The sequence below is a fragment of the Selaginella moellendorffii genome, unplaced genomic scaffold, assembly GCF_000143415.4.
Source record: "Selaginella moellendorffii unplaced genomic scaffold, v1.0 SELMOscaffold_16, whole genome shotgun sequence".
NCBI classification, from domain to species: Eukaryota; Viridiplantae; Streptophyta; class Lycopodiopsida; order Selaginellales; family Selaginellaceae; genus Selaginella; species Selaginella moellendorffii.
Genome location: NW_003314277.1, coordinates 243,174 through 257,196, shown reverse-complemented (window position 1 = coordinate 257,196; position 14,023 = coordinate 243,174). Strand labels below are relative to the sequence as shown.

Below are 14,023 nucleotides of genomic sequence, written 5' to 3'. Positions count from 1 at the left end.
GTCCTATATATAATATTTTACTTGAGTGAATTTAATTTTTGTCCGGCAGTCCCTGGCCATAAAACAATTATAAGTAAATATGCAACAACTAAATATGAAACTAAATGTCCAAATTATGTAAACATAATATGCAACTAAATGTCCATATAGCTTTGGTCTTTCTTATGATGAATCTAAAGTTATTTTAGCATCTAAAAAACAAACAGATAAAAAACTTTAAGTTCTAACTTAATATCCCAATATAGAAAACTTAATGTTCACATATTTAGCATGCTAGAAAAAGAACCCTAAACCCTGAGAAGCAATTAAGAAAATTAAGATACCTCCAAAGCTAATCCACTACTAGTTATGTGGACCAATATACCCTCAGCAACCTGATCCAGGCAAGAGAAATCAAAAACCCTAGCAAGGATAATGTGGCAAAGAATGAGTGGGGATGATGCATATAGTGCCAGGGTGATGTATGGGCATGAGCATGAGGGGCATTGATTAAAAAGAATATTCTACTTGGGACATTTAATTCACACTTTGATCATTCACAAGATTGTGATATATCTTGCCTAGTTATACCTTCCCTTTTGGGAGGTATACCTTTCCCCTAATACCTGCAATCACATATTGCTTGCCATACCAAATGACTAATATATTTTCATTACACAAGTTTTTCAAATAAACTTTTATATAGAATAATTAGTTTAGATCACATCAAATCACATAATCTATTTTCATGTTTATTGCTGCTACCTATAATATAAATTTCTAAGCATAGATCATATTCAATTTTGACAAATTTTTTATGAATATCACCATCCACCACTATATAATAATACTAGAAATCTAAGAAATAATGACCTGTGCCGATTTAGTTTAGTTATAACATTTAAGCTAAACATAGGTTACAAGTAAGTAAATGCATTTGCCTAACTCCCGCTCATGCATTAAAATCTTAAAATCTTCTCTATCATTCGGTTGCATTCGTGCAATTCGGGCCACCTTGCGAGGCTGAGCAAACGGTGACGAAATGTTCCCGTCCTGAGCCTGATCGACTTGGGGTTGCTGCAGATGCTCAAGCTCTCCTTGGCACTGGAGTTTACAGTAAAGCGAGCTTTGTGCAGGACCCTCCTGCAGTGGCGGCAGACTACTGAGTTTGGTTGCACGGAGATACAAGATCGGGTTTCTGTTGATTCTAAATGTTTCCAACCCCTATGTATCGATGACCCGTTTCGCATCGCACACCTTGATTGCCAAAAGGCGGCCTGCGACTAAGATCTGCAAAGTGTTCATGTGGTTGCAAGTTCCATGATCGTCTCTGCATTCTTGGCTGAGTGGCACCTTGCACTCGATGCAGAACAGGTTCTTCTGGGTGTGGAACTGGAGTGGCGTTGGAGGATAATTTAGGTAACCTGGGGCACGAGTTCTTGGGCAGCCATGAATTTGCCGAGCATTGGCTATGGCAGCGCAGGAGTCCCCAGACTAGATGCTCAGACGAGGCGTCTCCCAATCAAGGACATCTCCATCCTGGAGGAGAGATTGATCCAAAGCTGGAGACCACGTTGTACACCAGTGCTATCGCAGTGCACAATGCCTCGCGCCAACAGCAGTCATCCAATAGAAGAAACTATCATGATAAAGCAAGAAAAGAAAATCAGAGAGATTTAGCATACCTTTAAGTCAACCAGCTTAAATAGTGCCTGTCGACGAGTTTGGAGCTGGGCGGGCTTGCGCTTGATGGAGGCATAGATCACGACTGACCATTCTGGAATGCCTTGGAGGCCGACCGGGCTTGCGCTTGGGAGGCATCATTTCTGGAGCTGGCCCCTTGCGAATTCCTGGCGGGAATCACGGCGCCTTGAAATAAAACCCTGGAGGTGGCATTTGCATGAATCACCGGAGCGATGGCGCGTAAAGAAGCGATGGTGAGGGTTTCTCAGAGTGAAGGTTCGATAAAGAATCTGGACGCGCTGCAAGCTATTTGGTTTTCTTTTGGTCTATAAGCGAGAAAGAGTTTCAAAGATGGAGGGCACGAGTTCTCGTCGTGGGAGCCGAGCATCTGCTATGGCAGCGCAGGACTCCCCAGAATCGTCAACCAAAGAATCGTCACCAGGCGCCTCCCAATCAAGGTCATCCTGGCGGCGCTCCAGCGGCCCCGGGCCTCGTCCGCGAGGCGGTGGAGCTTTTCTTCCACCGCTGCGCCGCCGAGCTCTCCCAGAAGCCCGCCAGCTCCATGCGACGTCGTGCTCCACACCACGCTGCTCAACATGTACGTGGCCGGGTTAAGGCCCAGAAGCTCTTCGACAGACGCTCGAGTCCAACAACATCACCTTCTCGGCCTACGCTAGAAACGGCCACTTTGGCATGGAGCATCGAACAGGACGGCTACAAGCCCGACAGCGTCACCTTCACGCACGTCCTCTACGCTTGCAGCCATGGCGGCTTCGTGGACCTTACAGCGACGCTGGGAAGTGGGACATGGCCGCCAAGGTCCACAAGTTGATATCAGCGTGACCGGGCAATAAAGAAGCCCGGCAGCAGGAGCTGGATCGAGATCAATGGCAAGATGAACGAGTTCATCGTCAGCGATTCCTGGCACACGTACCTCGCCCAGATCTGCCAGAGAAGTGATGAAACAATACGTCTACATACCTGATACAAAGAAAAGGCTGCATGACGCCGAAGAGGATGAGAAGCAAGACATTCTCTACTTCATAGCTAGAAGCTGGCCATGGGGCAAACTCCTCCAAAGACGACCATCAGATTGATTGTTATTATTTATGTGAGTAATTCTGTTACTTAGCACTGATTATCATTTTTAATATAGTCCACCTCTCCAGAGAAGTAGCTGGCTATGGTGTCCCACGGATTTGGAAGATTATCATTGGTCACATAAACCCAGCCCACATTCTGCTGGTAAGCACGATCAATAACATCTCCATAGTCAAAACTTGACACATTCACATCCGTGACATTGTAGAACAGGGCATAAAAGTTATACCTCGAATACTTGCTCGTCCAGGAACTCTGAGTCATAGACAGCCCACCAACACCGCTCTCAAAAATACAAATCACATCGGCTACCCGAGAACCATTATAGAAGAGGTATGTCTCCAGGGTTGGAGCTCCGGGATTATTAACCACTAGAGAGCTCGAATTCTTGGACTTCACGTAGTTGTAGAGGCTTTGATAGTAAGGCTGCTCCCCGTCTGTGTTGGCAACTTCGTCGAAGAAAATTCCATTGATAGTTGGATAGAAGCGGTACCACGTATCGACGTCGTCTTGGACCAAATTGGAAGCTCGGTTGCTGTAATTAGTCGAGACATAGCCGATAACCAGGCCTGTTTGGCGCTGGAGGGCTGTAATAACATTCTGGTAGCTTGATTGAGCTGCAGAGCCTGGACCATTGGACGGATTTGCGATTGCTACGACCCGGTTTGGTAGCGTGGTGGCAGCAGAATTGAGAGAAGACCATGCCTGGGAATTTGAAGAAGGATCGAAGTAGGCCGGTACCATAATCCTCATTTGTTCACAGCTTTGGGACCACACTACCTGGCATGCAAGGCTGAGCACCTGGAAGAACAAGAGAGCAAGAGAAGGCATTTTCCTATTCATGATCTTTAGGATTTTCCTGAACAATGAGCTTCAAGATCAGGGTAAGATGGCTTAAGAACTCGACCACGAACTTACTGAGTAGTTTCAAGAAGGACAGCTGTCATTGAACTTATGGCTCAAGGTACGTAAGATCAACGGCAACTTTTAAGTCAGCGCTCGTTACGTAAAACCTCGTGATAGCTACACAACATTGACGTAAGGAAATGGGCCAGCAGTTACTAAAAGAATTCTCCGGACGCCAGAACCTTAAACTACCGTTCTCCGGGTATACCCGAGAAAGATCCTTGTCGATCACATGCTCAATCTCATCGTTTCTGATTGGCAGTGTTGTACACGTCAATGTCCTAGTCATAGGCGTCAGCAGCCACGTCAGAAGCCAGCCTTCCCTCATTTATCATCTTCAATACGGCCATGTTAACTGAAGCACATTGACATATCACCAGTAGACAATAATGTGCCAATTTAATTTGTTGTAACATTTAAGCTAAACATAGGGTACAATTAAGTAAATGCATTTGTAAGTCGGCTTACCTAGAACTCACCTTGAGTTTCTTTCACCGTAACGAACAATGGAAAATGGTGCTTGAGAGAAACCAAACCTTGATAGTTAAAAGTTTGGTTTATGGAAAATGGTGCTTGAAATTCCCTGAAAGAAAGCAAACCTTATCTTGGTTTCGAAGAGATTGCCCGTCCTTGGTTTTGAAAGATATTGGCTGAAGAATAGCTTGGTTTTGAGACTAACACTTTGGGAGATGATGAATCAAAGGCAGTTGAAACAGGTCGAGATAATTTGGATGAACCGCTTCAGAGTTGTATCGAAGCTCCAGAGTTGACAACAAAGTGATGTATAATGTTTCTTTCTGAGGTCTTGGGTTCGATCTTATGCGGCGCCAAAGGAATAATTCCATTTGCCAAAATTATCCAGCTAGCATATTCCTTCCCAGCGGTCAATGCGCTGAAATATAGGGCACCTCGCGCCCTAGGGTTTCCCACACTGTGCCCTTTCTTTCTCTCTTCTGCCTATCGCCGCCTTTCGATCTTCTTCGCAAGGATGCCGCGCAGCCGTGGCGGTGGTATGCGCCGCGCAGTGCGATTCCAGTTCCCAGTTCTAAGCGTTTTCTTTTTTCTTGTCTTGCAGCTCGACCAGCTCCTCGCGCCCCAGCCAGGAGGGCCGCTCCGCCCCCCCAGCCCGGTAAGCGCGTGCTCGAGATTCATTCCTTTTCATCGGCATTTACGGTTTGATTATTCTGCAGTTCATCACGCGCCAGCTCCTCCCCCGGCTCCACTTCAGGCTGGAGGCGGTGGGATGATGGGTGGTTTGGCCGGTACCATCGCCCAGGGTAAGAAATATCTCTCTGAAAATAGGTCACCCTTACCTTTAGAAAAAAGAAAAAGACTCCGTTTTTCTCTTTGATGGTGAACTCTTTTCGCTGAGTTCTAAGGAGATCTCTCTCTCCTTTTTACTTCTAAGATCTAAGAACTGATTGAGATGGTGAACGTAGGTATGGCGTTTGGAACCGGCAGTGCCATCGCGCACCGCGCTGTTGACGGGGTTATGGGACCCCGCACTGTGCAGCATGAGGTTGCTGAATCTGCAGCATCGCCGGCATCGCCGGCGCTTGCTACTGTTTCCGCCGATGCCTGCAGCAATCAGATGAAGGCTTTTCAGGACGTAAGTGAGACTGGACTCTTTTTTTTCTTTCTTTTTGGCTTTTCATGACTGTTTTTTCTCTCTTTTTTTTTAAAAATTTCCAGTGCATCAGCAGCAATGGTAGCGACATTGGTCGTTGCCAGTTCTATGTTGACATGCTGAACGAGTGTCGCAGGGCTCCTTCCTCCTCTTCAGGTATCTGTCTACCCAAAAACGATATTTTCACTTACTGTGCTTGTGTTTTTTTACCAGTGATGCTTTGAGCAACTCCGAACAAGTGATAATTTCATAAGCATTAGCAGCATTTGCTTGTGAACTCTAGATTTCAATCTATGTTGTCCTATGTTATGATCTTTTAAACTTTGAAGAAAGTCCTTGTTGAGCTAAACGACTGATGGTTTCCAGAAATCCATAAAATCCAGGTCTGCGATGCCGCGCAAGCCAGCAGCAATACTTGGGTTCTTCGCTTTGGATCATCGGGCTGGCCTCGATCACCTCCTCTCCTTGTCGACTATAGCCAGCCAAGAAGGCCAGGAGATTCTTGGTGGCTACGGGGATTCCAAGCGAAATCTCGTCGTCATTCCCGATGTAGCCGTGGACCCGCATCTCAACCAGAGTTCCAGCGAGGAAGAGTCACAGCCAAGCTTGGAGTGCAAATCCCTCTCGCCGGGATCTCTAGAGGCCAGAAGCTCCGCAAGCCATGGCAGCCGCAGTGAAAGTGTGGTGATCGGGCGTGGGACAAGCTCCGGTGGTGGTCATCCGTGAGAAGGGCTGTCATTGCCTGGATGTATCATGGGAAAAAGAAGGGACATCCGTCTATGTTTGTGTGCTCATGCCTTACGAAAAGGAGAAAGCTCTTGGAATTTCAGGAAACGTTGCAGCATTTGCCCCGCACGGGCACTTCTTCAGGGCTCTTGCTTTGCCTCGTCGCCGCATTGTTTTAACGGGATGGCATGACATTCTTCTCCACTGGTCTTGAGTTCGTATACACAATGGCGGCCTGCAAGGAAGAGCGTCAAGGGCAGAATTGGTGGGCATGTAGCAAGATGCGTTGCAGCATTTGCCTGGCTTGGGTATTTTTTGTGGCGCCTGCTGGTTCGTCAAGACTCTTGAGCCGGCATCCAGCTCGCCACGGGCACGGGTCTGGAGCATCATCTCCTGAGCGCCTTGCTTCTTCTTGACATGCTGAGCGTGGCGCTGCTCATGCTGCTCTTCCTGCGCGTGCTGTCCAAGGCTTACTGGCAGCGGCAGCTGCTGGCCATGGGAAAGGACGATCATCTTTGGGTGATCGACATACCTGGTCTCTGACGCTTGCGAATGCTTGAAGGAGAAAGTGTGCTAGCTCTGTGGTTCAACAAATGAGCGCTTTTCTAGCATCCATTCTACGGTGGTTACTCTATCGCCTCTCAGCTTGTCAGCTTGTCATAATCGACAACTTGTGGCTCGGGAACGATTGATTTCAAGGGGTAGGAGATAAATCAGTTTATCTTCTCATGGAGCAGAGGAAAACCAGAGCTACAACGGACGTGAAATGCGACGGACAGGTTGATTTGAGTTTAGAGCAGCAGCTCTGGAGGAGAGAAGTGATAAGTGAAAGCAGGGCACTTCAATGGCTTGCCAGAGGCACGGAGGATGTTTATCTGGAGACTTCAGACTTGCCACTCCAAGTCTGGTTATCCGGAGTTGGACAGGGCTTACAGACGAGGAAGGCTCTAGGCTGTGGAAAGCTTGCCAATACTGGACAAGGATAAGGTAGATGCCGCCGGAGTTCACCCACGCGGTCGGATGCTCAGGGACATCCAGCTTCAAAGAATAAGCGTGCAATCCCGATCGCAGTATCAGCTGCAAGGTAAGTTTCGTGGCGATGAAATTTTCACTGCGATCGTCAACACCATATAGAAAGTCTTGTGGCTTGGAAGAGCCAGCTTCAGGTGGTGACCGCCACATGGTTTGTGGATTTAGCTGGTTCACCGAGAATGAAGAAGTGCTCTAAAAACCTGGAACATAGAAAAGCAGCCTCTTGTTTTTCCAGGGCGATGGTGATGATGCCAAACACGACGGTGGCTGCAAGCCATCACTTTTTGGTAACTCTCGCTTTTTCTTTTCCTTTTCTTACCTTGGTTCCTGCTTTCAGGGATGGAGTTGAGCTAGCTCTGTGCTAGCTCTGAGCTAGCTAAAGTGCTTCGCGATTGGTCTACCACAGCTGCAGTTACACTTACACAAGCTTGTGGAAGCTTCAACTGGTTCCTCTCGACGTCCAACACCTGATGCACAGAGAGATTACTACGGTGGTTACTTTGGTGTGCAGCGACATGGAAAGACAAGCACTCAGGAGTTGCTGCTCATGGATCAGGCGATCTACGGCTCACAAAATGAAGGTCAAACGGTTTAAACTAAGAGCTCCAACAGGAACAGCAACGAGGTTGTGCCTCTACAGCGAGTGGAAGTTGCTTCCTTGGAAGGCGAGCAGCTGAGAAAACGACGAGCAGCTTCGAAGAAGCTTGCAACTTCTTCTTCCAAAAGAGCATGGTCTTCATCACAAAGCTGCAGCTCCGACTCTTCTTCTGGAACCCTGGGGCGGCGTCTCTTCGAGATCTTCTTTCAAATGCGGACGAGAAGCTACTTCAACTTCCGAGCAATCAATCGCGGGCAGATAAAAGAAGAGTGGCCAAACCTTGCCTTCCACCACTTGTGCAATAGGTTGTCCTGCCAAGGCTCTCGGAGTCGGGTGCACCGCTTTAAAAGGGAGAAACCCTTGAAGCGAGTCAATGTTTGAGGCGACACTTGAGAGTTTTCGGGGCGTCCGACGTCCAACGTGTGATCTACATCATCCAGCTTTCGAAGTCAGAATGCTCAACTCCAATCCGGATGGTGATGGCTATTTGAGGCAGCATCCACATTCTATCATCTTGGTCTCGGAGTTGTCAAGCAACTCGACTCCAATCCGGATGGAAGATATTTGAGACGCAGCATGGCTGCACCGCAGCATCGAGATTAGTTTGTGATTTGGAGAAGAGAAGTGATAAAGCAGCAATGTCGTTGTGGTTCAACAGAGGCGAGTAAAAGAAGATCTTGGGACGTCAGCATGGAGCGGCTCAACACGAGTTACTAGTTCGTGTTCTTTGGCTACAAGAGATCATATGAAATTTTACTTTTTGTATTGTCACTTCCTTTTCCAGTTTTTCGCAATGGAGCACAATGCTCTCTTCTATGCTATTACGAGGCTTGGCGGACTCTTCCTCTTCTTCTTCTAGTGGACAGCGCCAAGAATCTCCTCGAAGGCAGGAAGCTCCATGGATTTCTGCGCGACACCGGGCAAGACCAAGACACATTTCTTGGGAATCTCCTCGTCCAGGTGCATGGGGGCTGCGGTAGCACGGATGAGGCATACGCTGCCTTCTCCAGGATTTCCAGGCGGAATGTCTTCTTGTGGAACATTTTAATCACAGCATTTGCCCAAGCCGGGCATTTGCAACGAGCGGAGATTTTGTTCCAGAAAATGCCCGAGCGTGATCAGGTCTCCTGGAATGTGATCATCGCCGCTTTTGCTCGGGCCGGCGACATCGATCGGATGCTCAGGCTTTTGAACGCGATGGAGCGACAGGGAATCTATCCAAACAGGCTGACTCGTGGCTCTTCTCGACGCATTTGATAGCAGCGAGATGGATCCATCACGATCTTCTGAGGAATGTAAGCTCCTTCACTCCAAAATCTCGCAGCATGGTTTCCATTTCGATCTCCAGATCCAGACTGCTCTGATCAAAATGTATGACAGACTGGGGAGCGTCGAGAAAGCCATCGCGGTGTTTGATCGGATCAGCAGTCCAGACGCCATCGCGTGGAACAGTCTTCTATCAGCGTTTGCTCGGAACGGAGATCTCGCCGCCGCAAATGCTTTGTTCCAGCTAATGCCGGAGCGAAGTTTGGTGTCCTGGAACATCGCCATCGCTGCGAACCTCCACTGCGGCCTTGCAAAGACCGCTCTCTGGTTGCTCTAAGTTATGGATCTCGACGGTGGCGATACCGCAGATCGAGCGATCTTCATCACTGCTCTCTATGCTTGTGGAGTACCCGACGAACTGAGACTGGGCGAAGCCATCCACTCCGAGATCGCTGCGTCCGGCCTGGGAACAGATGTTTGCATCGGAACAGCCCTGATCAGCATGTATGGAGCTCGAGATTGATAATGGAAGTGGTGAGAGAATGGGAGGAGAGTAAATTGGGCGATTTCGGTGGTGGTTTATAGTGGCTAGAATGACAATCGCTGAAGGGATTGACGATGTTTTTGGCGATCGCAGCGATGGGCGTGGTCCACAGCTGGACATGCAAACATCCGCTAGCTGGCTACTATATGAAAAACATTGACCTAAAAGAAATCTGTGTCATCTACCTTTATGGAACTTACAGATTTTCGTTTATCATTTAGTTAAGGTGGCAGATCTTTGAGTACCAAAATACTTCCTGGAAAAGAAGAGGATTCGAACAATTTAAGGGTTTTAGTTATGTCGTGCGATGGAGAAGGATGTTGGGATTTTGTGCTTCGCGAATTCCTTCCCCGGTTTTAGAGCTGTTCTCAAGCAAAGGTATGGACAATGCCGCGCTCTCTTCAACCATGGTTGCATTCTTTCATTCCGTTCTTTCAGGTACTCCGACTTCATCGTTAACAAGGTGGATCTCGATGGCAATGTGGTGCAATTGACGAGCTTAACAGCGCCACCAGAGGTCCTTTGACGTTTCCATTCTTGATCATGGCTGTTTAGCTTCGTTTTTCTCTTTCGTCTTTCAGGATGAAACCCGGAGTGATGCCGCTGCCGCGGAGTTTTCCGTGGCTTCATACGAGGCTCAGCTCGATGCTTTCAAGGAACTCGCCGGCGAGGAGAATGCTCGTATTGTCAAGCAGCTCCTTGACAAGATTTCTCAGGAAAAGTCCGATGATGGAAACTCACTGGTGGAAACTCCCACGCCAAACGAGGATAAAGGCAGCCGCACGGTATCTTTGCTGCTTGTCTTTCTTGTTGTCTATGAAAGTAAGTTCTTCGTGTTGCAGAAAGTTCACGCGTTCTTTCGGGAGAGAATGCCGATGCTTATAACTGATACTGTGGCGGACAATCGCATTCGCGTGAGATACGGTGGCGGCTCAGCTTCTGACGATCGAGCTGGCAAAAGGAATCGAAGCTGGAAAGGAAAGCGAGGCCATGAATCGAAGCGACAGAGACAAGACAGTGACAAGTTTGATCGTCGTGCAGGAAACTACTGGCCAGCTGATAGACACAAGTTTTGCCAGCAAGTTTTTTTGTCTTCCCTAGTTTTTTTTTCTCAAGCTTCGGTTTCTTTTCCTTGTAAGGTTTTACCTATACAAAGAGAACAAGACTACGCAGTCGGCTTTGATGATTGTAGCTCAGAAGATTGGCGTAAAGGTAACCTAAGCATAAATGTTAGTTTTCCTAAAGGATCTTACCAGGCAAAGAACATGGGTTTTGCGGGGACGAAAGATAAGCGTGCAGTGACGACACAGCGGGTAAGATCCACCCATTAGAGTTTGGAGAAAAACAAAATGCTATCTTTTGTTCCAGCCCACTGTTTACAGCAACACAACTCGCAGCACTTAACAAATCCTTGTTTGGTATCAAGCTAGGAAACTTTAGGTGTTTATTCTCTCTACCATTCTTTCCAATTTCATTTTTTCTTTTCTTTAAATTTTCTTAGCTACGTTGAGAAGGGCTTAGCTCTTGGAGAGCTTTCTGGAAATCGCTTCAACGTGATTTTGCGGTGATTTCTAGCCGATGGAAAGCATTCTCTAATGGACTGCTTGCAGTGATGTCGTTGCGGAGTCCGAGAATGCGATCAAGGAAGCAGCTGAGGGCATGGGGAACTCTGGTTTTATCAACTACTATGGCTTGCAGGTATGTGATGACTTTGATCCAGAGTACGTACTACCTTTACATTTTTGCAGCGTTTTGGAAGCTGTGGTGTGCCGACGCATGCTATAGGCGCCAAGGTGACTGGAAAACCGCAGTCGATCTGATACTCCAAGAGAGAGAAGGAGATATCCTTTTTTTATCTTCTAGTTTTAAATGCTTTAACGAAAACTTTTGGTGCCTTAACGCGGTTTACACAGCAGCAAGCAGCCGAGGAATCTCGTAAGATCTTCAAGACTGCCGGTCCTGCCGAGGCCTTAAAGCTCATGCCGCACCATATGATTGCCGAAAGAGCCATTGTAAGATGCCAAGATTATGACGGGCCTGAACCATTTTTCGTTCTTTGTTGGCGCAGCTTCTTGGCTTGAAAAAGGATCCTGCAAACTACTTACAGGCCATCCAAAATATTCCCAGGCCAATGCGGATGATGTAAGTTTTGCAAGAGCTTTCTACTTGTTGTGTGATGTTTCTTATGCTTGTTCCACAGGTACGTCCACAGCTACCAAAGCTATCTGTGGAACAGCGCTGCAAGTGCGAGGATACAAAAATATGGTAATCCATCATTCTCAAACGGTGTCAAAGACGTAGTGTTTACAGGGGTGGATGCTGTTGTGGAAGGTGATCTCGTCTACTGTCAAGAGGATGAGATTTCTAAAGAAGCCGGGAGGGATGATGTGGATCTTGAGGATCTCGTCGACACGGACGTCCTAGAGGATGACGCTTGCATGGAACTTGCTCGCCCATCTCGGAAGAAAGTAAAGGTAACCAGACATGGTAATCTTACCGCTTTAACACCATTTTAGCATGTCCCAGCGGAAGATATCGCCTCAAAAAAGTATGTGATAACCGACGTGGTCTTGCGAGTGAGCATGCTTGTGAGTTTCGTTTTTTGCTACAGGAGATTGATCTACTTTTTTTGCAGGTCCACCTCCATCAAACGATGTGGCCAATGTCTACCACAAAATCACGAAAATGGTTAGTTCCTTTCCAACGTTTTGATGTACAAACAATCGCTCTTTTTTCCCAGGAATCAATAGATTTGAAGTCTTGTACACACAACGTAAAGTACGTGTTTTGGTCCAACATTGATTTACTTCGTTTTTGATAATTTTTGTAGAGAGTTCTCGGTGGAGTATTTGACAGGAGCATATCGAAACTTACTCGTGAAGCCTATCGACTTCGAGTGGAAATTTGTCCGGCTGCTTCAATGTCGCAAAACTCACATCTTTCGGTTCCAGGAGATTATCCTCGTACAGCGACTCTCGGAATCCTCTGACGAAAACGGACATGGATTTGCTCCACGATCCTAGCACTAGCGTTCCAGAAGAAGATGCGAACTCCACTCAAGGCCCCAGCCTTCTGGCATTGGCTGCAATTCACTCTCCCAACGTCGGCCTATGCCACAATGGCGATAAGAAAGGTCATGAAAATGTCTACCTCGGTAAGTTTGCCATGGTCCTTCTAGAAAATTTTCTTGAGCTTTGCGATTCACAGGTCTCCGTGTATAAGCTGTTATCACGGCAGCAAGAGCTCCCCAAAAAATATGGTGATTAACAAGGATTCTATGTTTTGTTGCTGCTGCTGCTTGTTTCCTTCCGCTTGGATTGGAGTATTCGCCGGGATATTCGTTTTAGGGTTCTTGAGATGATTATTCCTGGGATATTCTTACTTGAAACAACCGTTAGGGCTCTTGGAGTTTTATTGTCGAGAATTTGCTGCTCGTGCCGCCGCGCTCAAGATCTCTGGCCGCAGCTCCAGGCGGTGATCGACTGCCTTCTCCAGTGTGGGAATTCGAGGGATTTCCGGCGCGCCAGAGAGATCCAGGCATGGATTGGGGCGAGCGAGTTCCACAGGCACAACAGGTTCCTCGCCAATGCGCTGGTTTATGGCCGCTATGGGCGGATCGAGGAGGCGAGGGCGGTGTTCCAGGGGATCGCGAGACCATCGATCAGTTCCTGGAATGCTTTGCTCCAGGTCTACAATCGCAGCGGCCAGGTGGAGCGCTCCAAGGAGTGCTTCGATCGGATGAGCGCCAGGAATGTGGTGTGTTGGACGATTCTGGCGGCGGGATTTGTGCAGCACGGGGATGGCCAAGAGGGGCGCTTGGTCTTCCACAAGATGCCCGAGAGGAGCCTAGTCTCTTGGAATCTAATGATCGGTGCCAGCGTTCAGGATGGAGATTTGGGCGAGGCCGAGCGATTGTTCTTCGCAGCGCCAGATCGCGGCGTTGTCTCGTGCACGACGATGATCACGGGATATGCCCAAGTGGGTGATCTTGCCTCTGCGAGGAAAATGTTCGAGGAGATGAGCGAGAAGAACGTCGTTTCGTGGACAGCGATGCTTCAGGCCTACTCGGAAAATGGGCTTGTCATTTTCGCAAAGATGGTGCTTGATCGAATGCCGGGGGGAAATCTAGTGAGCTTCTCGGCAATGGTAGCAGCGTATGCCCAGAACGGGCATCTGGATGAGGCAAAGGTGGTGTTTGATCATGGCTTTGATCGAAACTTGGTTCTCTGGAATATCATGTTCCATGGCTACACCGCAAAGCAGAAGCTTCTAGAGGCAAAAGATATCTTTGTCAAAATGCCCGAGAGAGATGTGGTGGCATGGACATCTATGCTTGCAGAAAATGCCCAAGAAGGGCATCGTGAAGAAGCTAAGGCTGTGTTTGCAGCCATGCCCGAGAGGAATGCCGTGTCATGGACCACCTTGATTTTCTACTGCAACACCATCGTGGACGCGGAGCACTGCTTCTTCGATCGATGCCCGAAATGGTCGCTCGTCTCCACCAACGTGATGCTCCAAGCGTATGCCCAGGCTGGGGATCCCCAGAGAGTTTGGAACTTGT

At 47.9% G+C, this 14,023-nt stretch overlaps 2 protein-coding genes and 1 pseudogene across 2 annotated transcripts; 2 read left to right on the top strand and 1 right to left on the bottom strand.

Moving 5' to 3' along the window:
• Nucleotides 1-2,790: 2,790 nt before the first annotated feature.
• Nucleotides 2,791-3,997, bottom strand: LOC9642300 (spherulin-4). The gene is made up of 2 exons (XM_024676136.1): nucleotides 3,852-3,997; nucleotides 2,791-3,622 (listed from the first exon to the last, which is right to left on the bottom strand). The coding sequence occupies exons 1-2, from the start codon at nucleotides 3,995-3,997 to the stop codon at nucleotides 2,791-2,793; spliced, it is 978 nt and encodes a 325-aa protein (XP_024531904.1).
• A 552-nt stretch (nucleotides 3,998-4,549) lies between these two features.
• LOC9642299 (uncharacterized protein C6C3.02c) lies at nucleotides 4,550-5,645 on the top strand. The gene is made up of 6 exons (XM_002971150.2): nucleotides 4,550-4,679; nucleotides 4,745-4,798; nucleotides 4,860-4,946; nucleotides 5,109-5,278; nucleotides 5,362-5,452; nucleotides 5,510-5,645. The coding sequence occupies exons 1-6, from the start codon at nucleotides 4,658-4,660 to the stop codon at nucleotides 5,518-5,520; spliced, it is 435 nt and encodes a 144-aa protein (XP_002971196.1). The 5' UTR covers nucleotides 4,550-4,657; the 3' UTR covers nucleotides 5,521-5,645.
• Nucleotides 5,646-5,746: 101 nt separating this feature from the next.
• LOC9641571 lies at nucleotides 5,747-13,826 on the top strand (annotated as a pseudogene).
• The last annotated feature ends 197 nt before the right edge of the window (nucleotides 13,827-14,023 follow it).

Excerpts from the sequence above, each read along its gene's own strand:
- LOC9642299 (XM_002971150.2), top strand. The coding sequence starts at position 4,658 with ATGCCGCGCAGCCGTGGCGGTG. Across the intron at positions 4,680-4,744 it reads GCCGCGCAGCCGTGGCGGTG|CTCGACCAGCTCCTCGCGCC; the intron begins GTATGCGCCGCG and ends CTTGTCTTGCAG. Across the intron at positions 5,279-5,361 it reads AGATGAAGGCTTTTCAGGAC|TGCATCAGCAGCAATGGTAG; the intron begins GTAAGTGAGACT and ends AAAAATTTCCAG.
- LOC9642300 (XM_024676136.1), bottom strand. The coding sequence starts at position 3,997 with ATGAGGGAAGGCTGGCTTCTGACGTGGCTGCTGACGCCTATGACTAGG. Across the intron at positions 3,623-3,851 it reads CCGGAGAACGGTAGTTTAAG|GAAAATCCTAAAGATCATGA; the intron begins GTTCTGGCGTCC and ends CTCATTGTTCAG.